Here is a 25106-nt window from a genome sequence, read left to right on the forward strand (position 1 = left end):
ACCAGGCAGACCTCTGCTATACTTGTGGCAGGGGCCTTGGACTGGTCCGTGTATGCTCCTGGTTAATGGCTCAGTCTCAGGAAGCTCCCTGGGTCTGGGTTAACTGAGACTTCCTATGGGGTCGCCCTCCCCTTAAGTGTCTTCAATCCTTCTCCTAATTCAACCACAGGGCTCCGCAACTTCAGTCCATTTGGTTGGCTGTAAATAATCTGCTTCTGTCTCAGTCATCTGCTGGTAGGACCTCTCAGAGGACAGCCATGCCAGGCACCCATCTGTAAGCACATCATAACATCAGTAATAGTATCAGTCAGGCCTTGGTGTCCCCCCCACCCCCTCCCCGTGAAATGGATCCCAAGTTGTGCCAGTCACTGGACTGCCTTTCCTTCAGTCTTTTCTCCATTTTTGTCCCTGTAGTTCTTTTAGACAGGAAAAGTTCTGGGTCACAAATTTTGTCTATGAGTTAATAACCCTCTCTCTCCGCTTGAGGCCCTGTCTGTCTATTGAGGTGGACGTTAAGAGGTCCCTCTCCACACTGGACACTTTGGCTAAGGTCACTCCCATTGAGTTCTTAGAGCCTCTCACCTCCTAGGTCTCTGGTAGTTTCTAGAGGGTTCTCCTACACCCCACTGTTTTTAAGATCTTTATAACAAAATAAAGACAAACATTTAGCTAGAGGCAGGCAAGGTAGCTGCTAACCTGGTCTACAACAGAGAATTCCAGGACAGTCAGTGCTGCAGAGAAGCACTGTAGTGGTTGTTTGTTTGTTTTTCATTTGTTTGTTTGTTTTTCATTTGTTTGTTTGTTTGTTTTTTTAAGTAACCAGCTATGGTGGTAGCATACACCTTTAATCCCAGCACTTGGAGGCAGAGACAGTCCACTCTAGTCTACACAGAAGCTCCAGGCCAGCCAAGGGTACATAGTGAGACTCTTTGTTTCAAAAGAAAGAAGGAAAGAAAGAAAGAAAGAAAGAAAGAAAGAAAGAAAGAAAGAAAGAAAGAAACAAACAAAGACACAAAGCAGAAAGAAAGAAGAAAGAAAGAAAGAAAGAAAGAAAGAAAGAAAGAAAACTTAAACTCAGAAAAGTAAAGGACTACACAGGAGACCTAGGATTAAGACTACAGGTGTGTAAGAATGTGGAAGGAAGTCCAAGAGAAGGGTGGTTGGTTCTGTAAGCCTCTACAAAGGAAGCCTGAGAGCATGGTTCTCAACCTGTGGTCGCCATCCCTTTGGGGTTAAGTGGCCCTTTCTTTTACAGGGCTTACATATCAGCCATCTTATATATCTGATATTTACATTATGATTAATAACAACAGCAAAACTAGTTCTGAAGTAGCAATGAAAATAATTTTATGGTGGTTGGGGGTCATCACCACATGAGGAACTGTGTTAAAGAGCCGAAGCATTAGAGTGAGAACTACTGATGTTCTAAGTAATGGGTTTCAGACAAAACCGAGGACCAAGAGTTCTTGCTGGAGACTGAACCTGCTTAAACAGCAAAAGGAATTTTTGCTTCGAATGGGATGGAGAATTTGTCTTTCCTAATTTGCCATTTGTTAGCCAATCCCTGAACTCAGAAATTTCAAAGTTCACAGAGTAAGGGAAGGAGAGTAAGGGCAGGAGGGGGGGTCCAGAAAATGGACTGGACCTCAGGAGCAGAAAGGGCCAGGACAGCAGGTGTTTATCTTTGGTTGGTACCACAGCGGCACCTAGTGGGGTCAAGTTTAATTATATCTTTTTAGACCCTTAGAGCTTCATAATAGAAACTACTTTGCAAAATGTTAATGCTCTCATAGTTCAGAGTTGCATGGGACGACGGGAATGATGCCTCTTTGATGGTCGCGGGAAATTATGGTTGCTTTCAGAAACCCTCTTTACTGAGAAGCCGAATAAAGGCTTGTCTTAGTTTACCTTTAAGCTAACATCCACTTCTATCAAGTGCCAAGTCTTCAGTGACCTGGCCACTGAAGGCAGAAAGACAAAGGCTTCTTACAGACCAAGAGGCTTTAGAAAGAAAATGCACGGCTGTTTTCATCTGAGGAGGAGCCCTGGGGGAAAGCTGACCAGTGAGGTCAGAGAAGTTTGCCAAGGATAGAAATTTGGCTCAAACTCCAAGCACTCTATGGGTATGGAAGGATTCCGTTCAGGGAAGTGGAAACTCGGTGTCCACACGAGATCCAAGGAGAGAGTTTTGCACTTTGAAACAAAAGTCTGGAGAGTTCAGCTGGAGTTCCTTTCTGTAGAGGAATTTCCCCCTAATTGATTGATTGGATAATAAAGACGACAAGAAGCCAATAGCTGGGCAAAAAAAGGAAGAGGCGGGCCTTCTGGTCTTAGGAAGAGGGCAGGCAGGAGGAAGGAATGGCCTTTCTGAGTGGTGAGGTGGGGACGAAAGAGAAGCCGGAAACCGTTATACCTGGTGGCAGATTCTGCCATCGTTAGATTTCCAACATAGACTAGTTGATGAGTTTAGGATGACAGATTCCTCGCCTAGAGATTGTATAATCTGTTGATTCTAAACTAAGATCGTCTAGTGTTTTCCATTCGCGGCGACTCAGGTGGGCCCGAGGGAAAGAATTTAGCCGGGGCGGAATTCAGCCAGGCTTTGGAACGGCCAGATTGGGCAGGGACCGAGCTCCTGGGGAGAGGTGACGCGGAGAGCACGGGCTGGTGAGCGTGCGCGGTATCTTGGGAGTGCGGAGCGGTTCTGCAGTAGCTGGGCGTGGGGACCAAGAGAGCGATCTCAGAGCTCTGGAGAGGCAGAGCCGGTGCTTGTGAGAGAGCCATTGGCTAGGAGAAACACGTGGTCTCGGTCTCCGGCCTTGTACCGGTGCTGGCCATTAGCCAGATTATCATGGATTGATTTTCTTCTATAATTACACGCAACACCTTCCGGGAAGACAAACACCCACATGGCACCTCACAATCATATGCAACTCCAGTTCCAGGGGATCCAGTCCCTCTTCCAACTAATGTGGGCATCAAGCACACATGTAGAGTACCATCCATACACAAAAAATACTAACACCAGTGAGAAACCTCTCATGCAAGCTGTGTGAGTCCCTGATGACTCCTCAAAGTAAACGCCTAAGCGGAGGTACAGAATCAACGGGCCGCTGCAGATAAATACACACCAGAGCCTTGGCTTTGTACTCTCAGGTGCCAGACTCAGGCTGTGGCGAAATCTAGAAGACACAAAAAGTAACACAAAACCAAATAGTGGCCCAGGAGCTTGCATGGCTGTCCTGTGAAGGAATGCATAGATTAGGCCTCACCTGGCACAGGAAGAGCCTAAGCCTGTACTGCATCAGGGCAGGAGAGACTGTGAGAACCCACACCAACTGCTCTACCTGGGATGACTCTCTTGGCTCTCTTTCTGGACTACAGGGCTCCAAGATGGCCACTATGAGGTTTAAATGGGTCACCTCATATCAAGTGACCAGCAAGATATCAGTATATGAAACCGTGTGCTTCCTGTCTACACAACTTTGAGATGGTGGTACTTGGTGTGTGAGCCAGCCCCAATTGAATGTTTTCCTTTATAAGAGTTGCCGTGGTCTTAGGGGTCTTCACAGCAATGGAGACCCTGATAGGACTGTAATAGGGCTGACCATGTTTTTGTTTGGAGGAATGTGGATTTTGGAACTTTGGATTAGCAAAGCAGTGGAATGCTTCAAGTGGAGTTTAATAGGCCACACTAGTAGAAGAAAGACAGTGATGCTGAGGGTGATTTGAACTGTGAGGCTTCAGGGGAGATTTTAGTATGTTGCCTAGAGATCATTCTTGTGATACTGTGGTGAAGAATGTGGTTTGAGGTTTTTTGGTTTGGTTTGGTTTTGGTTTTTTTTGTTTTTTGGTTTTTTTGTTTGTTTGTTTGTTTGTTTGTTTTTTGTCTTTTTTTCTTCATTTGAAGACTCTGCCTCAGGCTAAGGCAAAGAGATTTAGATTAATTGCATTTACAAATAAAGTCTCAAAAAAAAAAAAAAAAAAGCCTAGCATAGCCCTATAGTTCACTCTTACAAAGAGCATTTTGATCAGGCATAGCAAACTGAGAAAGGAAAAGTATAAAATGTGTGGTTTGAGTATTAAAGGGTAAAGGGGCACCAGGAAATACAATGGAGCCAAACCCTATGTTCAAAGATATTATTAAATGGAATTAAGGGAGTGGTGATCTTGGGGCAAGGTCCCACACAACTAAGCTTATTGTTTGTGCCTTTGTAGTTGAGCAAGGGATAGTTCTATCAAGTTAGGCATGATTATGACCTGGTTATTGTTTTCATTTGGACATAAAGAGATATGATTGTGTGTCAGATTGTGATGGCTGTTCTCAGTTGTCAACTTGACTATAGCTGGAATGAACTACAATCTAGAACTTAACAAAGATCTTGGGAAAAGGAATTAAAGAAAAGCTTACGTCCAGGCACAGTGGTACAAACCTTTAATCCAAACATTCAAGAGACATGCATGCAGATCTCTGAGTTCAAATTCAGTCTACAGAGCAAGTTCCATGACAGCCAAGCTTAGGCAGTAAAGGAAACCACTGAAAACAGAAAGCTGGTGAAGATGTACTTGAACAAGGTGGCCATGTTCCAATCCTACCAAGCAGCAGAACTTGGCAGCTTTGGCTCTGGGATCCTGGCTTTAGAATCAAGGATGGAATTTCCCTCTGAGACCAAGGGAAAGCTGATGAGGCCAGGTGTGTAGCAGGGGTATTTCTGCATGGAGGCCCATCAAGACCACTGTGTGAGGCTGCCAAGGTTGTACCTTGTGCGGGCAGCCAGACTTGGTCATGTGTAAGGGTCATGTGTAAGGTGGTACTTGTTATGAAGGCACAAAGGGTCATGGGGAGCAGCTGAGGCTTGACACTGAAGGTCAGGAGAGGGAGAGGCTATCAGTGGTAATGAATATCCTGTGACGTTGGAAGGATGTGATGGGTTTTGATTTTATAGAGGATCACATTTAAGAGATTGCATAACTTTCAGAAGAAGAGACTTTTAACTTTGGACTTTTAAACATTGTTGAGACTGTGATAGACTATGGGAGCTTTTGAAATTGAACTAAATGCATTTTGCAGTAAGTTATGGCTACAAGCCTATGGGGGCCAGGGAGTGAAATGTGAAATGTGGTGATTTTAATAGGTTTGGTCCACACAGACTAATGTGTTTGAATGCTTAGCCCATGAGGGGTGTTCGTGGTGGAGGAAGTGTGTCGCTGTGGGCTAGGTTTTTGAAGTCTCCTCCTATGCTCAGGCTCTGCCCAGTATGGATGGATATCAGTCTCACTCTGGCTGTCTTCAGATCAAGATGCAGAACTCTCAGCCCCCTCTCTAGCACCATGTCTGCCTGCAGGCTGTCATGCTTCTCACCATGATGATAAAAACAACTAAACCTCTCAAACTGTAAGCTGGCCCCAATTAAATCTTTTTTTTTTTTTCTTTCTTTTTTTGGTTTTTCGAGACAGGGTTTCTCTGTGTAGCACGGGCTGTCCTGGAATTATTTCTTTTGTAAGAGTTGTCATGGTGTGTCTTCACAGCAATGGAAACTCTAAGACAGTATTTTTACTCATCATATGGCCCAACCAGCTCTAATTTGATAAAAAAATCCCTGAATAAAGGTTGAATTTAAACTTTCCACACGTCCATATTTGGATTACCTTATCAATATACAAAATTTAGCTCTCTTGCTCTGCATATCATTAATTTAGAAGAAACAATATTGACTAATTGAGGACATGAACATATGAAACATGAAATAACTAAGAAATAACCAAGGGTACAAGGCTGAAGCTACTCCAGCCCTGTCAGTACACTCTTACCCACACTAAAGAATCACCTTACAAAACAAGCCTCAGACACACCGTGATAGGTTTTTTTTTTTTTTTTTTTTTTTTTTTTTTTCATTACACCATGACTTGTGATGAAGTCACACTGTGATAGCTTTTTTTTTTTCATTACACCAGGATCTGTCCACTTACACTACACGTGTTGAACATGGGCTTTTACGAGGCAGGATGATCAACTGCTGATAGATTGCCTTTCTCTACTGTTTTACTTTCTCTTGTTCTTGGTGTTGTTTTTTTTGTTTTGTTTTGTTTTTGTTTTTGTTTTTTGAAACAGGGTTTCTTTGTGTAGCCCTGGCTGTCCTGGACCTCACTCTGTAGACCAGGCTGGCTTCGAACTCAGAAATCTGCCTGCCTCTGCCTCCCAAGTGCTGGGATTAAAGGCGTGCGCCACCACCGCCCGGCTTACTTTCTCTTGTAATGGTAGCGCAATTCACAAAGAAAATAGTCAAGACAATAAAATTGGATGGTATGATTGCTATAGCAGAGACTGTCTAAGCTTAGTGTGTGTCACTACCTAATTGGCCATAATGAGAGCAAAGCCCGTTGTCTAGACAGGCTTTGTCAGTGTTAAGTGCTATCTTACCTTGGAGTTTTTCAAAGAAGAAATGTTGTCTAGTTATCTTAAGACAATCCTCTTAGAAACAGCAAGGAATCCTAACAAGTACAGTAGAACATAAATGACAGTGAATATGTGAAAACAGCCCTTCTCACTCGCCACTGGGGAAGTGTGAATCAAAAGAAGACAGAACCTTTCACCTTCAAAACAAACAGTTGGGAGTGTGGCAAAAGAGTTAATGCATGTAAGGGCATGGACAAGCACCAGTGAGAGAACTGTAACTTGATACCAAACATTTGAAGGGCAAATTTGCAACAGCCACTGCTACACATAATCATTTAAATTTAAACAAAGTGATTAAAATTAAATCTCAAATTCAGTGTCTCAGGTGTCCTTATACTAGGCTTAACAGCCATATATAGCTGGTATACACATAAACCACACGTACATGGACAGAGACAGTGAAGAGAATGTGACAGTTTGAATGGAGAATGGCCCCATAGGCTCAGGTTTAAATACTTGATCCCCAACTTCTAAAACAGTTCTGGAAGGATTAGGAGGTGTCTTTGGGGTCGGCTTTGAGATTTCAAATTCCCAAGATGTCTCTCTCTGCCTCCTCCTTGCAAGATGTGCTCTAGGCTGCCACCATACCTTGGCTCCATCCTTATCCTAACCCTCTGACATAAGCTTGCCTCTGTGAGTAGCCTTGGTCAGTGTTTTGTCACAGCAATAGAAAAGAGAGGGCAGTAAATTTTAAAGTAATTTTTAAAAGGAAAAAAATCCTAAGTTTAACCTTCTATAAATAGATACCTACAAGATCTCTTAAAATGCTAACATCTAGAATATAAATCAAACTGCTTCTAGTAATGAAGGAGGAGTGGTTAGCTGGGCGGTGGTGGCGCATGCCTCTAATCCCAGCGCTTGGGAGGCAGAGGCAGGCGGATTTCTGAGTTCGAGGCCAGCCTGGTCTACAGAGTGAGGTCCAGGACAGCCAGGGCTACACAGAGAAACCCTGTCTCAAAAAACCAAAAAAAAAAAAAAAAAAAAAGGTAGGAATGGTTGTGAAGAATGGGGGTTTCTATCTAGTTCTAAGCTGTCTCCAATTGTTACAACAGGCATCTATTACTTCTAACTAGTTTAGACCAATAATAGAATAAAGTCTACCAATATCTTTTCTAAACCGTAACTCCATCTTCAGCTGTATAATCACAGCTAGTCTCAAAAACAAACAAAACCCCAAACATCTCTAAAGCCCTGGACAGTCAGAGACATCCCCTCCCACTGCAGCCCCCCATCCACTCCTCCCTCTGCCCATCTCTTCCCCCACAATGCCCTCAGCAGCCTCAGGACACTGCAACATGATACAACAAGAAGCTGCTCCCCAAGAGCTGTGCTTCTCCACAGCAGAACACCACTGCTTCATCCTAGGAATGGAGTGAGAACCAGAAGTCCAAGGGAGGGTGAAAACACATTTATTTTAGACACTTTAGAAATAACTCCACTTTCAAAAACAAACCAACCACTACTAATAAATCAGATAAACAATTATGTTCCAAATGTGATGGGTTTATTTTACTCTGATGCAAAACCAAAGATCTCACTAGAGCAGAGACTGATATAACAAAAGGTCATGGGAAAGTGGAGTGGGACATGCAGGACTCGATGTACAAACTGGGAGGCAGATCACTTCCGTTAACATGACACTACGTTGTTGCTGAGGAACATATTTAAATTAACTCTGCAGAACTCAACTGAAATGTGGCACAAACATGACAATTTCCAGGCATGCCTTCAAGGACCTCCCATTGGATGGATCTGTAATCTCTAGACTTCAGTGTGGGAAGAATTACAATTCTTTGGAAGAATAAAAAGTTCACACTTTTGAAATTTCACAGAATTTTAAGGCCAAAACATAGTGGGTTCATTTCTCTTCATTTCCAGGGACAATTGATACTCTACTCAAAACCACCTTAAGCCTCCAGTTCAAATCCCAATCCAACCTTGTGGCCTCCTGCAGTGAAGTTCTTTCCATCTATTAAAGCTGACAGGGTCAGTTTGACTCCTGAGGAGAAGAAAACATCAGAATTACTTGTAGCCAGTACCATACTCAAGACCTGAAATTTCTAGAAATAACTGATCTCAGTGAATAGCATGGAGTAGGAAGGCGTAAGCTATACTGCACTGGCACTGTTGTCTAGGCTGACGGATGCATGAGAAAGAAAAACCACTCGGAGTTCAACATTAAGAATAATGAGGGATGAGCCAAATTCCAAAGCTAGTGATTAATAATCATTGTTGTAAACTAGTTAGAAACTTAACAATGAAAGCACCTGCCCCGTTCCACTTTGTGTAACTAGCTGTCACAAGAAGCCTGAGTCGGCCCACAGTGACTGTTTTAGTGGTTGCAAAGATACTCTCAACTCTTCCTAACTTTCTGTCCTGACCCTCCACTAATTACTTCCTTTTACATACCTGGTCGAAGGGTCTGCGTATAACCCAGTCCAATTAAACTGGCATTGTTTACTTTGGCCTAAGATTAAGAGAAGAAGCAGCAGCAGTTAGAAAACGACTTCACAACATGCCAGCTCAATGCAAAAACTACTTCATGCACACGGATTCTAAAGCTAAAAGTACACTGTGCAAAGTTACAAGTATTTACACTGTAAAAAGAGAAATCTTTTAAGAAGTCAAGGGGACTGATGGAAATTGTAGATAATAAGAATGTATGCTTTAAAGTTCTTGAACAGATTTTCAAGCACACTGTGTTACCAAACATGTCTGTTTCAAGACGGAGCCTCCCTTCACAGCCCTGACTATCCTGGAACCCACTATATAGAAATCATAGAGGGCTGCTGGTCTCTGCCTCCCAAGTGCTGGGATTAAAGGCATGCAGCACCATGCCTGGCCTATAGTAAATTCCTTAAGATGCCTATTTACAACCTCTGACAATGCTGAAGCAGTTGGAGTTTATGACAACAGGAACTCAGGTATCATAAGCCAGATCTGGATTCCTATTCCAACACTGCTGCTTACTCTGACCCCCACCTGGTTTCCAGGCTAACTGTAAAACAGGGATAGGGATATTGCTTTTCACTACACTGAACAGTTACAGGAATTACATGGGATAATACATGTAAAAGCATTACACCTAAGAGCTAAATTTCTGTTAGTGTTAATTTAAATAACAGTAGTAAAAATAGTAACCTACTCCCAAGCATTTACACGTAAGAATACAGTGAGGTCAAGGCCACACTACAGCTGGGAAATTAGGACTCGAACCCAATCTCCTGCCTTAGACAGAATGACCTTCCTTTTCACGACCTGAGTGAAGTTATGGAGTTAATAAACACGCCGACTAGAAGGGTACCACAGCACCCATTTACAGCCAGGATCCAATCTGGCAGCACATTCTTACAGATAGAGAAGTTCTACAATCCAGCTTGTATTTAGTAGCGATGCCAAAACGAGTGTTGTTGCTGCCAGCTGTCCACGCCAGGTTTATTGACGTTTCAATCTTCTCGTTGACTTTCTGGTAGATAGAGCCTCCAAATTCAGTGCCGTCGTTCCTGTTCTCAAGGTAGAAAAAATAAAGATTGAATCATTTACTGCTAAAACATGGAAACAAATTCTGTATCGCAACTATGGAGTCTAGCAAATGTCTAGTACAAATGACTATTAGACAAGACATAAAACCAACCTACAAAATATGTAAGAGCCTCGCTGAAGCATAGAAGTTCCTGATGGATTTACTTGGCTCTCCAACGTAATATAAAAAATTTAAGACAGAATTCAACTATGCTCAAAGGCAGACACCTCAGATAAATACGTAATCTACAGGTATCTCTGATATAATTTAGAAACTATAATCTGCAAGTCTCTCTTTCATAGGATCTAAGTCCATAAACTCTTTGGAAAGACAGAAATAAAACAGGAATAAAGACAATACTAGTTCACTTACTACACAGCACAGAGTGAGACCACTTTCCATATTAAGGGTATTGAGGTATTAGAGCAATACCTCAGAATCACACAGCTCAGTCCTGCCTATAACCTCAGCACTGGAAGGTATGGAGCAAGAGGATCAGGAGTTCAAGGTCAGTCAAGGCTACATGAGTTTGAGGGCAGCCTGATCTACATGAAACCCTGTCTTAAAACACTGAAACCTAACTTGCTATCTCCACTCAGTGGTTTTACAGATGCTGAAACATCCCACAGTTTGGGGTGAGAGCTGACAGCAGACACAAACAGGAGCGCAGCCCAATGCACTCAGTGTGTGAACTTCCTGACGATGCACTGCTGACACTGAGACTGTGCAGCAGGACTGGCACCTGCCAAGCAGTATTACCCTCCTTTCTACTTCTTAGCATTAACAACAACTCCCACCTTTCAGGGAATTACACTGGCACTAAAGATGGAATGAATACTCACACATGAGTATGCAGTTGGAAGTCTGCAGCCTTGTAACCAAGAGCAAAATTATTCTGAGACAGTTTGGACTTGGCTGTGTCAAAACTCATCTGATAGCCAGCAAGCCAACCTTCAAAGGCCAACACAGCCCAGCCATAGATGGTCGGTCCAGAAAAATCTATGTCAACATTACTGCCGAGACTAAAACATTCACGTTTATAGGAGGCCTTTAATTTCCCACTCTTCTTTCTGTAAAAACAAACAACATGATGAAAGCCTTGAGTCCACATTTCCAGTGAGGTGTAAAGTCAGACCCTCCCCAAAGGTAGGGACATAATATATGGTAAAAATGCTACAAATACAACTCTTAGGGCTCAACTGTGTTTCAGTGGGGACCGTGACACACTCCTTTAATCCCAGCACTTGGATCCCAGGAGGGAGAGTCAGGCAGATCTCTGTGAGTTCCAGGAGAGGCCAGGGCTACACAAAAAATCTGCTCAAAAACACCAAACATACAAACCCACACACACAAAAAGAAATGTGTATGTCATTATATAAAATAACAAAGCATTTTATGATTAACTTTATGAAGGCATGAACACTTCAAGAGATACTGTTAGACAGGAAAGTGTTTTGATGCTCTGTTGCACAGCAGGGTCACTACACATAAAGTACAATGTATTTCAAAAACAACGCAAGGATTTTAAATTTGCTTTCAACTCAATGAAATGATAAATGTTTGAAGAAACAGATATACTTACTATTTGATTACATAATATATACACATATTTAAATACTACATATTACATCACAGATATAAACATTTTTGTCAAAAAATACAAAGTCCATAAGTACTAAGATATTTAAGTGCCAAAGTAATAATCTGAAAATATAGAGACATGAGAAATAAATTATCTTCAAGTACTTTTAAGTGCTAAAATGTAACATCAAAACACATAACCTATTAATAAAAAAAACATTTTTTTTGTTGCTTGTTTTAGATAAGTTCTCACTGTGTAGCCCTGGCTAATTTGAAACTATAGAGGTCTGCCTGCCTGTCTCCATAACACTGGGATTAAAGGCCTGCACCCGGCCAAAATATATTTTTAATAGCAGTGCTGAATATTCAAAATTAGTTTTTGCCTTACAAGTCTTTTAAGAGATTATTTATTCTAAAAATAATTAAGGCATGTGACAGGAAGAACAGACCCACTGTTACATCTAAAAACTAATGTCTCTTTGCATTTATCTAGTGTCTCTGCCTTCAGGCAGCAGAAAACCAGAATAAGCAGATAAGAAATGAAATAATGGCAAACAGACTAAGCCTGGAGGACTTCTCAGAAACAACATGGCAGCATAACACTCATCCTGGTCCTTACAATCTCAGATTACACTCTTGCCAGACTCATCCGTCTTCAGAATACAGATGACTCGTGTCTCAGACCCTTCTAATTCCTAACTTACATAGACGTGCCTGTTTGACTTTTTGGTTTTTTACTGTAAATGTTATGCTGCCTTGAGGAACCCTTCCTTTAAAGACACACAAGTATTCTACCATGCTAAAACAACCTCCCTGTTTCTCCCTGCCCCTACAGAAAAAAATGGGTTTGAATAATTACCCTGTGTTTGGTACAAATATGGTATCAAGAGTCAGTTTCAACCCTTCAGCCAACTGTAAAACAAAAATTTGTCAATTAACAATTAATTTTCAATTCTTTAACACACACACACACACACACACACACACACACACACACACACACACAAACAATGCTAAGGCTTCTTCCCACTTCCTCTTAAATAATAACATCATTAAAGAAAGCCAGATAGTAAATTCTATAATAAATGTCTTCCCCCATCTATCTATCTATCTATCTATCTATCTATCTATCTATCTATCTATCTATCTTCCTTTCTTCTCCCTCCCTCCCTACCTCTTTCTTTCTTTCTTTCTTTCTTTCTTTCTTTCTTTCTTTCTTTCTCTTTCCTTCTTTCTTTCTTTCCACAAGGTTTCTCTGTGTAGCCCTGGCTGTCCTGGAACTCCCTCTGTAAATCAGGTTAGCCTTGACCTCACATCCACCTGCCCCTGTTCCCACTGCACATCCGACCCCAGTGCTGGGATTAGAGGTGCACACCACAATCCTGTCTTTTACCTCCCACCTTTCTTTATCCCCTTAACTGCCCTCCCCTCAAACCAGCCCTCCTCATGCTTCTCTCATCAAAACATAAATTAAGCTGGTTATGGTGCCATGTCCCTATAGTCCAAGCTACTCAGGAGGCTGAGGCAGAAAATCTTAAGCCCAAAAGTTTGAAGCCATCCTGGGTGACATAATGAGGACCCCATCTCAAAACTTTTAAAATGTTGAAATGTAGCAAGCTAAATCCTAATACATTAAATAATCAAAATTACTGATGAAAATTAATTGTTCCAATGTAACAAAATAATCTTCTTGTTCTCTTGAAATGACTATAAGATAACCTGATATTAACAAGGCCGACTTCTTCAGCTGCACCACTCTGTATGTGCTAACACAGATGCACCTTCAAAACTCAGCTGGGCGTGATGGCACACTCTTGTAATCCCTGCACTTGGGGGTATGGGCAGGAAAATCAGGAGTTTAAGGTCAACTTTAAAGAAAGTCTGAGGCTTGCCTGGACTACAAGAGATCCATTCTCCAAAAGAAAAATACAGTACCCTGAACACAGTATCTGACAAAAATAAGCTGATCAAGTTTCCCCTTCAAACATTAAAAAACGCAGAAACATTTCTGTACAGCTAATTTTGCAAAGATTACAAAAGTAATCTAAATTAGAGAGTCTGTTCTACACAAGAGAGGACCAACTGTGTAACACAATTAACTAATCGGAACAGACATAAAATGTGGTTTCCTAGAAAAGTTAAGACACACCAAGAAAGTAAATAAAAAGGCTACACAAAGAAAATACGGTAGAAGACATTTTAAAATCCCACTCAGATTATATTTGGTGTTTGTTCAATTGTTTAAGAATTATTTTTACTCACATGTATTCGTGTGTACTTATACAGAAGTACACACATGTGGGTGCAGGTACTCGTGAGGGCAGGAGGTATTAGATCCCCCTGGAGCTGGAGTTATGGGTGGTTGTGAGCCACCTGACAAGCAAGGTACTGAGAAGTGAACTCTGGTCCTCTGTAAGAGCAGAATTTGCCCTTAACAACTCAGCCATCTTTCCAGCCCTGGTTATTATTTTTATAATGATATTATGTGATATCAAAGAACTATTAAACCTACAAATAACTTCTAGTGCTTCTTCTTACCTTATTCTCCCAAGAGATTTCTGTCCCAAGAGTATTGTCTGTGTTCCACTTTTGGGTGAAGGTGAGTCCATAGTTACAGACCTTATATTTGGTCTCTAGGTTGCCTGATGCTTTCCCTGTATCAGTATAAGCATGACCTGAAGTAGAAAATTCCTGGTAAACAAGAAAAAAATCATTATTTTAAAACAATTTCACCAAACAGAAACCAGAGTTAAATACATCAGAAACAACACAGTTTACTTTTTACCGCAGCCCTATCCTTCAACAACGCACCTTCTGCTTCTTTCTCTCCAACCAGGCTTACAACTTTCTATTACTCCTCCCTTCTCACTGATATTTATTACTCCACATATTCTTTTTTAAGGCACATATTAAATTCTTAACTTTAAGAGAAAAATATCTCTCATGGAAATAAATACCTTTATTAAAAAGGCAAAAATTTCCTCAACCTAGAACTGACCTTAATACTTGCATGTAATTAAAATGGTATAAAAGCAGATTAGGGGGGGAATTTTTAAAAAGGCAAAAATACTAAATTTTGAGAATCTCACGTTCATGGCCTAAGATGACTATCATTCTCTACAATACTTGTCAGACAGTAAATTTAGAGGAGATTAAAACCCTAAGCACTAGCTTCCACTTTCTTTTTACAGTCCACAGTTTAGTACTCTGTAACCAGGGGTAGAAGTGTGGGGGTGAAGGCGGGATGGAGTGAGGGGTTGAGGTGGGGTGTGCTCAGGTGGAACCCAAGGCCCTGTCCACAGCTCTATCACTGAGCTCTGTCATCAGCTACTGCTTTAGTTATGATGGATTTAGTTTTATTTTGTGTTTGTATGACTGTCTGTCTGTCTGTATGTCTGTATACTATGTGTAATGTGTACGCCTGATGCCCATCAAGACCAGAAAGGGAATTGGACCCAGTAAAGTAGTTACAGGCAGTTGTGAACTGTATGTGGGTGCTAGGAACCAAACCTGGGTCCTGTGCAAGTACAAATGCAAATACTTTTAACTGCTGATTATTAACTGTTAATACTTTTTAACTTTTAACTCTCCAGCCCCAACTACTATTTTTAAAAATAAATTTTTAGGGGCGTGTGAAGTAGCTTAATGGTAAAGTGCTTGCCGAGTATGCTCAAGGCCTTGGGTTCCATCCCAGCACTAGAAAAGCAAAAACACTGTGAAAAAATACACTTAACACAAACCTAATCCTTTTCAATTATATACTGACATAGAATTAGAGTATATTTACAGTGTTGTCAAACATGAATGCTTCAACCACAAAACTATCTGTAAAACTTTCACCATAAACATTTTCAAACAACATCAAAATTATCTACCTATTTTCACAATAAAACAGAATTTTTAATTTCCTTTTTCCTTTTCCATCTGGCCTACCCTCTAAATTATCAAATAATTTCTATGAATGCTGTAAGTGTATCTTCCTCCCAACTTCAGTGTCCCGTCCATCCAATGAAAATAAGCAGTTAGGAAAAACCCTTCTTCTAGGGAAGCAAACAGTCACTACCTGTCACTGACAGTATGTGACTGCCAAGAAGGAGACTCTGCCTGAGCCTGTTTACGAAGAGCACCTCTGAGATCTGGCCGCAGCAAGAAGAGGCCCCTTCTTTCTAAGCAGTTCTGTTTCACTGACTGCAATACAGATCCTCCTTTAAGCCCCAACTCAAGTTCTACACTGAGGAAACTGTGGGGAACTATATATGATCTGTCTAACACTACATAAAAAGCTTCCAAAATGAAAATCATGCTATCCACTTAGGGCAAGGCATGTTTAACAGCTCAGATCAATTCCTTAATATGAAAACTGTTTGCTTTTAATATATTAAGTCTAATTGTCTAATATTGTAGTTTTTATGTTTGTTTTCCAAAAATGACAAATACAGCAAATGTAACTATTTTGGGGTTATTCCCTGTCTTCCTTCTATCTCTTAAGTCTGAAGCTTTTATCAGTAATCTAAAGCACCAGACACACAAATTCAAAGAGGTTACCACTGTTCTAAGCTAAAGGGCAGACACTGCCTCAGTTTGGGTCTAATCTGACAATTAAGTAAAATAAGTATAAAATCCATTTACAACATGAAAATAGCATCTTCAACTATGTGTTTAATATTCAAAAGCAACATAGACAAAGATCACTGTAAAACATAAAAAAATTAATCTAAGTTAATACAGAGACAAAAGCAGCCACAGAACAAGCACACACAGGCAGGCTTTCTCCTCACCATCTGAATGCACACCGGCACCACAGCAGCGTGAGAGGAAGAGAGAAAGGTACAGTGACTTTTCCAACACAACTACTGTAACATGAAAATTCTAAAATGTGTACAGTTTTACTATTTTAACAGAACCATATATACAATGGCCTCCTTAGAATGGCAGGTCATACATATATTCACTTCTGATAGAGAAACCCGGGAAAAGCGTGCCCAAGACAATCCAAAGCTATGCAGAGTACAGTGCAAAGTATCATACGAAATGCACACACCTTTCATCTTCTAATTCTATACTATAGTCACAAATAAAACTTATATAGGTCTGAATAAAGATGTAGCCTGTAAAAATAAACCAGAGAATGCAGTGAATTAAAGGCTCTCCTGGGTGAGAGTCAGTGCTGTAGGCTTGTCTAGCATGCACAAGGCCCTGGGTATCCAGCACCAAAAAAAAAAAAAAGGGGGGGGGGGAGGAAAAAAAGAAAAAGAAAAAAAGAAGAAAAAGGAGAAAGAAAACAAAAAAAGAGAAGGAAAAAAGTTAACCCACTAGGCCTAGTAACACAGGCCGGCCATCCCAGTTACTTAGAAGGTTGAGGCAGGAGCATAGAAGGTTCTAGCCTATCTGGGATACAGGGTGGGCTCAAAGAAAACACTGGCAATTTAGTAAAACCTTGTCTCAAATTAAAAGTAAAAACAGCGCTGGGAGCTGGGATGTGATTCATTGGTAGAGTGCCTGCCTTGCATGCTAAGGTCCTAGGCTGACTATGCAGCACCAGAAGAAAAAGTCAATCTATTTGCTGAGATTTACTGAATGCCTGGCTAATGACGTTTTGAAAAATATGTCAACACCTTAACTTCCAGTAAAAAAGACTAGAAGAGAATCAGTTAAAAAATATAAAACCAAGCCTGGTGGGAGTGCAAACATTTAATCCCAGCACTCGAGAGGAAGAGGCAGGAGATCTCTGTGAGTTCAAGGCCAGAATGGTCTACAGAGTGAATTCTAGGACAGCCAGGGATACACAGAAAAACCCTGTCTCAAAATAATAATAATAATGATGATGATGAAATTAAAAAAAAAATAGCAACAAAAAACCCACATAAAAAAAGAGGTCTTCCAAAGGACTAGGGTTTGATTCCCAGCAATCCCAGGTGACTCACAACTGCATCTCCAGTTCCAAGTGGTCTGACATCCTTTTTTGACTTTCTTGGACACCAAGTACACACAAGGTACACAGACATGTATCTAGGCAAAATGCCCATACACATAAAATAAATTAATTCACTTTTTAAAATATAAAATAATCTTGTATATATGTACATATATAAAAATAAATTATATTTCTATAGTTTGTATAAGTCAATAATAAGACAGATTAAAATTAATTTATTTTTATACAACTTGTATAAACCATTATAATGGAAGTAAAGTTTTCAGTACTCATACACATTCATGAAAGTTTACATGACAGGAATCAAAAATATACATTCTGTATCATTTAAGAGTCAGATGCCTGGTATTCTTCTGAAGACAAAGAATCCAGCTGCCAAATTCAACCTAACTGTTGAATTTACAGTCCTGGCTTTACAGGCCCAATGAGTCAGAGAAGAGCACTGCTGTAGGGCAGACAGCAGTGTCAAGAGCATGCTGGCTTATACAACAGGAAATAACCAGTTTCCTTAAGTTAACATGCTTTGCCTATTAGAACTATATTAGGTACTCACCACTCCACTACAAGACTTGGTTTTCAGATCTATTTTGACCATGCCAAACCCTAGAAACATTAAAAAACAAAGTAATATACAAAATTTAACTTTTGCTCCAGCTTTATCTTAAAGAATATGAAAGTAATATATTACACATCCCATATAGAAAATACATGGTGTTCTCATCAGACAAGAGTTCGAAAAGAAATCAAATGACAAAAAACATATAATTCTAAATGCCCTAAAAATGAGTAAATTCATACCTCTAAAGTGTAAAAAAGAAAGAAAAATGCACTATTCTAAAATCTAAAATTACTCAAATATCTGTGTTGTGTGTGTGTGTATATGTATGTGCATGTGTATATGTACATTGTGTATGTGTACATGTATGCAACGTAAAAATATGATGAACATTAGTAGTAAAAAAAGTATACAGCACAGAAAAATTAAAAACTTAAAAATTTAAAAATCTAGAATATTTTCTAATTATAAGAAAGATAATATATTATTACCAAAGAAATAAAAATATGACATCTCTACTTTCATTAAAAATGAGTATATTACAAAGCATTATATGGGCTAGGAATGGCAGCACACACCTTTAATCCCAGCACTGAGAGGCAGAGGCAGATGGATCTCTGTGTATTCCAGGCCAGCCTGGTCTAGATAACAAGTTCAGGTCAGCCAGGGCTACATAGTGAGACCCTGTCTCAAGGGGAAAAAAAAAAGCATTATACAGAGAGGGGATAAGTACTTTAATCATAACCAAAACTAGGCATAAATATTATCTGTGGATCTACTTCATATTACAAATAGTATTAGATATGTCTATGTCTGTGTATATGTAGAATAGCTGCTCTCTTAGTGTTTGTAAGAGGCTATTAACAGCCCTAATACTTGTGATGTAACAGAATGTATCTTATACATTTCACCAACTGACCCATTCCCCAGCCTGCAAAGCATACATTTTAAGGCTCTGCAAACGCATGCAGCTAGGTCCTCAGAATTCAGGAACCCATCGCATACTTACCATACCCTTTGTTAAAGACATCCTTGGCAGCCTTTCCTAGGTCGCAGTAAGTTGGTGTGTTACACATATCTTGAAAATGAAAAGAAAGATTAACCATTTAGTATGTTCACTCCTAACTCTTCACTCTGCCATCCCAAGAAGATTTTTTTCCTTTGCACCACTAACACTAATATCCTAATGAAATCAAAATTCAAAAATGGAATTCTGTTCCTAAAACTAGAAAATAAGAGTTTACTCGAGATCCAGAGTTTATCATTTTAATTGCATTTCAAAGACAAGAATCTCACAGGCTTGGTTATACTAAGTTTTATTTTTTAAAATATGTATGTGTGATAGGTACATATTTGTGCAGGCACACACGTGTGTCTTATTCCTCAGGTACCGTTTACATTTTTTTAGACAGGGTCTTTCACTGAGCTAGCTAGGCAGAGCCCCAAGGTCCTTCTGCCTGTTCACACCTCTGCAAAGCTGGGGTTACACATACACACTAGTATGGTTGACCTTCTCAAATGGGTTTTGAAGGTCAAACTCGGATCCTCGTGATTGTGTACTTTACCAACTAGGCTATTGCCTAGACCACAAAGGGAAAATTTTAAGGAACTGTAAAAACATGCAATTAAGTCCTCAGAGTTGAGGTGTGAGGATCTGGGTTCAATCCCAATCCCACACCCCACAGAGAAAAAGTATATTGGTGCATGCCAGCTACTGAAAAAGAACGGTAACAAGTTCAAGGCCAGTCTAGGCAATTTAGGGAAAGTCTGTCTCCAAAAAGGGGGAGAGGGGTTAAAGGCCTTCATGAAGGGTTTTAATATTTTGCGATTCTGAAATTCAGTCCCTAAAATAAGACCTGATGGTTCAAGCCTGCAATCTGAGCTAAAGAGGCTGAAGCGGGAGGATCACAGATATAGGCCCATCCCAGACCACAGAACGAGCCCAGGCCTGGGCAATTTAGTGAGACTGATTCAAAGACAAGAATAATAGATTAAAGAGAACTGGGAACACTGAAATAGTAGAACATTTGCCTAGCACACTGAGGTCCCAGGTTCAATCCCCATACCATAGCCACGCCAGAAAAGCTTCACTGGGACTGAAGAGAGTTCAATACTTAACAGCTCTGCTATTCTTCCAAAGGGTGTCAACATGGCCTCTCACATCATCTTTAACGCCAGCTCCAAGTGCTATAATGACCTCTTCTGGCTTCTACAAGCACTGCATACATGTATTCAGGCAAAACGCCCATACACACAACATTACAAAAAATTAAAAAGTAGAAATAAAATGTAAAAGCTTTGAAGCTGGGTGTGGTGGTGGTATATGCCTTAACTCTCAGCACCAGGAGGCAGAGGAAGGGCAGTGTGAGGCCAGCCTTGTCTACTACAGAGAGTTCCAGACCAATCAGAACAAGTTAGTCAGACCCAGTCTCAAAATGAAATTTAAAATAAAAGGCTTTCAGAGACTGAACCAGGTCATCAACAGACTAGAGTGGGAGGCCTTCAAATCCAAGGTCAGCCTGGGTTCCAAGATCCCATCTCAAAACACAAATGAAAAACCAAACACCACCACCCCTCCCCCACATCTCCCCCCCCCCCACCTAAGCAGGCGTGGTGGCTGAGCACGTCAGGCAGCCCATGACCACCTGTAACTCCAACTCTGTCACCCTCTGCAAGGATCTGCACACAGCTGACATACATACAAACACACAATATAATAAATAAAGATATTTTTAAAACCTGCTAAATGAAATATACTACTCAAGAATATGATCTTTCCCAAGGCTTTTCTTAAAATGTTATACTTTTACTATTAACCAGAAATAGAATAGAATCTTTCTGCAATAACCTGGTTACCAAAAATAGATGTGAACTTTGAAATTAAAACCTTCAAATCTTGCCTACTCATTATTCACCTGATTTCTATAAAAAGCCAGTAAGACCCTCACACCGAATTCTCTCTGTGAATACAGCCTCCCTCTGCACAGAAGATCTCTGCAGCAATTTCTTTTGTCTTCCTGTTAAAGACTCAAAAGCCAAGTCTAAGCAATCACTTAACTACCTCAAATAATTCCATTAGCGGGATTTTATGACACCAGAAAATTCCAATGTACCAGTCAGCTTCCAGGCATTCCCACCCGGGGGCCATATGCAGCCCAGAACACCTATGAATGTGACTCACTATCTACAAAAAAGTAAACTTATTAAAACAGGAGATATGAGGCTAGTGAGGTGGAATTACGGCACTAACTGCCAAGACTCATGCATGACCTGAGTTCTGTCCCTCAGATACACTCGGTGGAAGGAGAGAACCTACTCCCACAAGTCGTCCTCTGACACAAACAGGCAATGGCATGCATTCATCTAAACACAACAAAGTAACTCTCTAATTTGGGGCTGATAAGATAGCTCAACAAGGTACTTATCACCAAACCTAAGAACCCGATTCTGATGCCACAACACACATGGTAGATAGAACCAACTCCCCCAAGTCATCTTCTGACCGTCACACATCGGCAGAAGCAAAAGCATGCACAGGTGCAACTGTGCATGCACATGCACACACAAAATATATAAATGGCTAAAAATAAAACATAGGGTGGACACGGTGAAATGTGACTGCAACTCCAGCACTCAGAAGACAGAGGCAGACACAATTTGTAAGTCTGATGCAAGCCAGGGGTACCACATAATGAGACCCTATATCCAAAACAAAACAAAACAAAAAAAAAAAAAAAAAAACTTGACTGCATAGTTCCTGAGCATGACCTTAATAGATGACAAAGTTGTTGAGCATGAATTTTGTAGATGAAGTTGTGTCAAATCCACAGGTTAAACACATCTTCAAGTTACAATCACTATTCGTGAACTATGGACATTTTGTAAATCATTTAAATAACTAGCCTGTGTGTTTATACTCAGTCCAACTCTTAATCTGGGCTTTTGCCTATAAATAAACAGGGCCTTGGTTTATAGCGCAGGCTGGTCTCAAACTCACTATCATATAATAGTCCTGCCTCAGCTGCTGAGGAGCTGGGATTATAGGTGTGCACCACCACAGTCAGCTAACTCATTTCCTAACTGGGAAATCATTTAAAATTTGACATGCACATACTATGATATAAAGCTAAGAGGAAAGAGCATACAAAAAAAATCATATATAAAGTTAGGACAAAGGAAATGGCTCAATTGGCAAGGTGTCTGTCATACAAGTATGAAGAACTGAGTATGAATCTCCAGGACCCACATAGCATTGGAGTAGAGACGGAGCAGAGACAGGAGGATCCCTAGGGCTCTCTCTCAGTTCTGTGAGAACATCTATACCCAACATCAACCACTGGACTCCACATGCATACGTATGTGTGCACAAATGTGTACATATAACACGTAAACAAGTTCACACACACCCGAAAAATTATAGAGAAAGGGGGATGGCGTATGGGTAAAGCACTTATCTTACATAGAATAGAATCTATAATTGGTGCCATGGATTTTATCCAAGGCATCAACCAAAAGGAAATTTAAAGAGTAAAGGCAAATGAGTGGTATTGAAGTTCTACATCAATCAACGATAAAGTTCTGCTCTGCGTTACAGGGTTTAGAGTCCACTAACAGGGTAATTTTACAATCCTGGTAGTAATATAAATCTTTTGCCATCATTCCGGGAGGGAGATATAAAAAATGCAGGTCTTACGTATTCAAGCAGAAACATTTCTAGTTTTTAGATTTTCACACTGATCAGGGAGAAAATACTCCAAAGTGGTCGAAATGTATAAGTGTGGATTACAAGCTTTTAGCGTTTTGATTCAGTTTCTCTAAATCATCACTTTGCAAAAGTCAAGTGGCTAACTGAAGTCGTTTATGCCCAAACTGTCCTTTATTCGGGCCCATGATTCGGATGGGAAATGCACTGCTGGTATGATCAAGCAAAAATCGAGAGAAAACACAGACTCCATGTTACTCGAGAGTAAAGCTACAACCTCACGATTCTATTAGCGCTACAAAACAGATATGCACCAAACCCCCAAGGCTGCATTAGACGCAGAGAGGAAAACAAAAGGCACTAAGTAGCTAATACAGCTTCTCTTTTGTTCCTTGTTTCTGCTTTTTAAGATGCACGAAGAGCATCCTCCCTTCGGCCGTCAGGAGTGCAAGACAAGCCTGACAGGTGCTGGACACGCCAGAGAGGGGGGTGAGAGCAGGGTCGGGTGTAGGTTTGGGGTTCCAGGACTCGTCCTCTCTAGAAACCGCCCTCCTTCCAGCCTGGCCCCGGGCAGAACGCCAGTGCGCACGCCGGGCGCGGCGGAAGGTCGCGGCCCAGGGCGGCGACTCCCGCCCTCAGGCGACCAGCAGGGTCCCGGCAGCGGAGTCTCCCCGCCTCGCCTCGCCCTAGGCCGCCGCCCCTCAGCTCCTCATCCGCGGCCTCGGCTCGTCAGGCCCGCCGGCCCTCCGCCCACCCGGCCCGTGGCGGCGGCCGCCTCACCTACAACCCGAGGGTGGGCCCGTCCCGCTCCACCAAGGCAACGCTGAAGGTCTTCTCGAACCAACGCCGTCTGCGCCTGCGCGACCTCGCTCCCCGCCGCGCCTGCGCGCCCGTCGCCGCACAGCGCGAGTGCGCGCGGCGCCGCGCCTCAGACCCGACGCGCAGGTGCCCGCGGCCGGCGTGTCCGCCAACTGTCCGGCTTCGCGTGCGCGTGCGCAGGAGGCTCCAGCAGGCGGGTGACCGGCGCGGGGTGTGGAAATGGCCGAAAGGCCTTGAGGACCTTAGCTGTGCCCGGAGGCGCCGTTCTCGCGAGAACGTGCCGAAGCCATGGCTACCGATCCCTGAAAGGAGCGCGGGCAGGGCGCCAGCAGAGAACCGAGGCGGGTTCTGCAGACGCGAGCTGCAAGCTAGAGTGTCGCTCCCTGACCTGCCACCCTCTGGTGGATGACTTGCAGATCTTTATGGGAACTTCGTCCCAGGTCACCTATACTTTTAAGATGTGAGTCTTCTCAGTTGTAAGGATGAGAAAACATAGGCTCCAGGGGTTGGGCGACTGCGAGATTCTAGAGCATTCAAGTTAATTCACAGAAAGAGGAGATGGAGAGAGAGCTCTTCTTAGAAGAGAAATCAATGTAGCAGAAATTGTGCCAGGAGAAAAGCACTGCTTTAGAGCCGCCGTAGTAACAACGGACTCCTTAGTAAAGGCTATTCCTATGGTTTCCAGGAATCACTCCGCGGATGACCTTCACAGCCAGAAAATCGCCTTAACCAAGAGATTAAAGCTAACTCCTTGTGCCCTGTCATGCACAGAAAGGGACACAAGACAACAATATTCTTATGTAATTTGTCTATTGACAAGGAAGCAAATCCAAATTAAGGGACCTTCGGCAAATCAAGTGCTCAGTCTCTTCAATGTCATGAAAGATGACGAAAAGGGTACCAGACGGTTCTAGGTTGAAGAAGAAAAAGATTTCATGCTAAATAGTTTCTGTGATTCTAAGTTGGACTGTGGATAAAACGAACCGGCTGTTAAGGAACACAGCCAAGCAACTGGGGAGATTTGAGTAAACTACCCTACTGCACTTAGCACACTACTGTAACACTAGTACTACCGCAACGTAGAACCTGAGGGTAATGTGCCTCGGTTATGTACAAGTGGCCTTTTGGGAAATATTTGTTGATGTGTCTGCCACTAACTCTCGTTTTATTGAAACTTTTTTTCATACAATATATCCTAGTCATGGTTTCCCCACCCACAGCTCCTCTCAGATTCTCCCATCCTCCCCGAACCACCTGACTCCATGCCTTCTTTATCTCTCTCTTTCTAAAAAACAAATAGTCAAACAAACCAGGATTTTAAAAAAGAAAAATAATGAGGAAGTACAACACAGAATCCATAACGTACACAACACAAGTAAAACAAAATAAAAAGCCCAAACTCAGAACCACTGAGTTCATTTTGTGTTGTCCATCTACACAAATAATGTGCATGTAATGTACTAATGGGCATGGAGACTCCAGTGAAGAAAACCTTTTTTTTTTTTTTTTTTTTTTTTTTTTTGCAAGTGGATG

General features: G+C 41.5%; 2 protein-coding genes across 2 annotated transcripts; one reads left to right on the forward strand and one right to left on the reverse strand.

Moving 5' to 3' along the window:
• Nucleotides 1–7850: 7850 nt before the first annotated feature.
• Vdac3 (voltage dependent anion channel 3) lies at nt 7851–23668 on the reverse strand. The gene is made up of 9 exons (XM_034520506.2): nt 23535–23668; nt 19062–19130; nt 18050–18099; nt 14100–14252; nt 12421–12473; nt 10823–11050; nt 9810–9960; nt 8867–8924; nt 7851–8456 (listed from the first exon to the last, which is right to left on the reverse strand). The coding sequence occupies exons 2-9, from the start codon at nt 19126–19128 to the stop codon at nt 8365–8367; spliced, it is 852 nt and encodes a 283-aa protein (XP_034376397.1). The 5' UTR covers nt 19129–19130; nt 23535–23668; the 3' UTR covers nt 7851–8364.
• On the forward strand, nt 22941–24634 carry LOC143434632 (uncharacterized). Its single transcript, XM_076913785.1, has 4 exons — nt 22941–22967; nt 23165–23547; nt 23584–24033; nt 24259–24634. The coding sequence occupies exons 1-4, from the start codon at nt 22941–22943 to the stop codon at nt 24485–24487; spliced, it is 1089 nt and encodes a 362-aa protein (XP_076769900.1). The 3' UTR covers nt 24488–24634.
• The last annotated feature ends 472 nt before the right edge of the window (nt 24635–25106 follow it).

The sequence above is a fragment of the Arvicanthis niloticus genome, chromosome 16 (genome assembly GCF_011762505.2).
Source record: "Arvicanthis niloticus isolate mArvNil1 chromosome 16, mArvNil1.pat.X, whole genome shotgun sequence".
NCBI lineage: Eukaryota > Metazoa > Chordata > Mammalia > Rodentia > Muridae > Arvicanthis > Arvicanthis niloticus.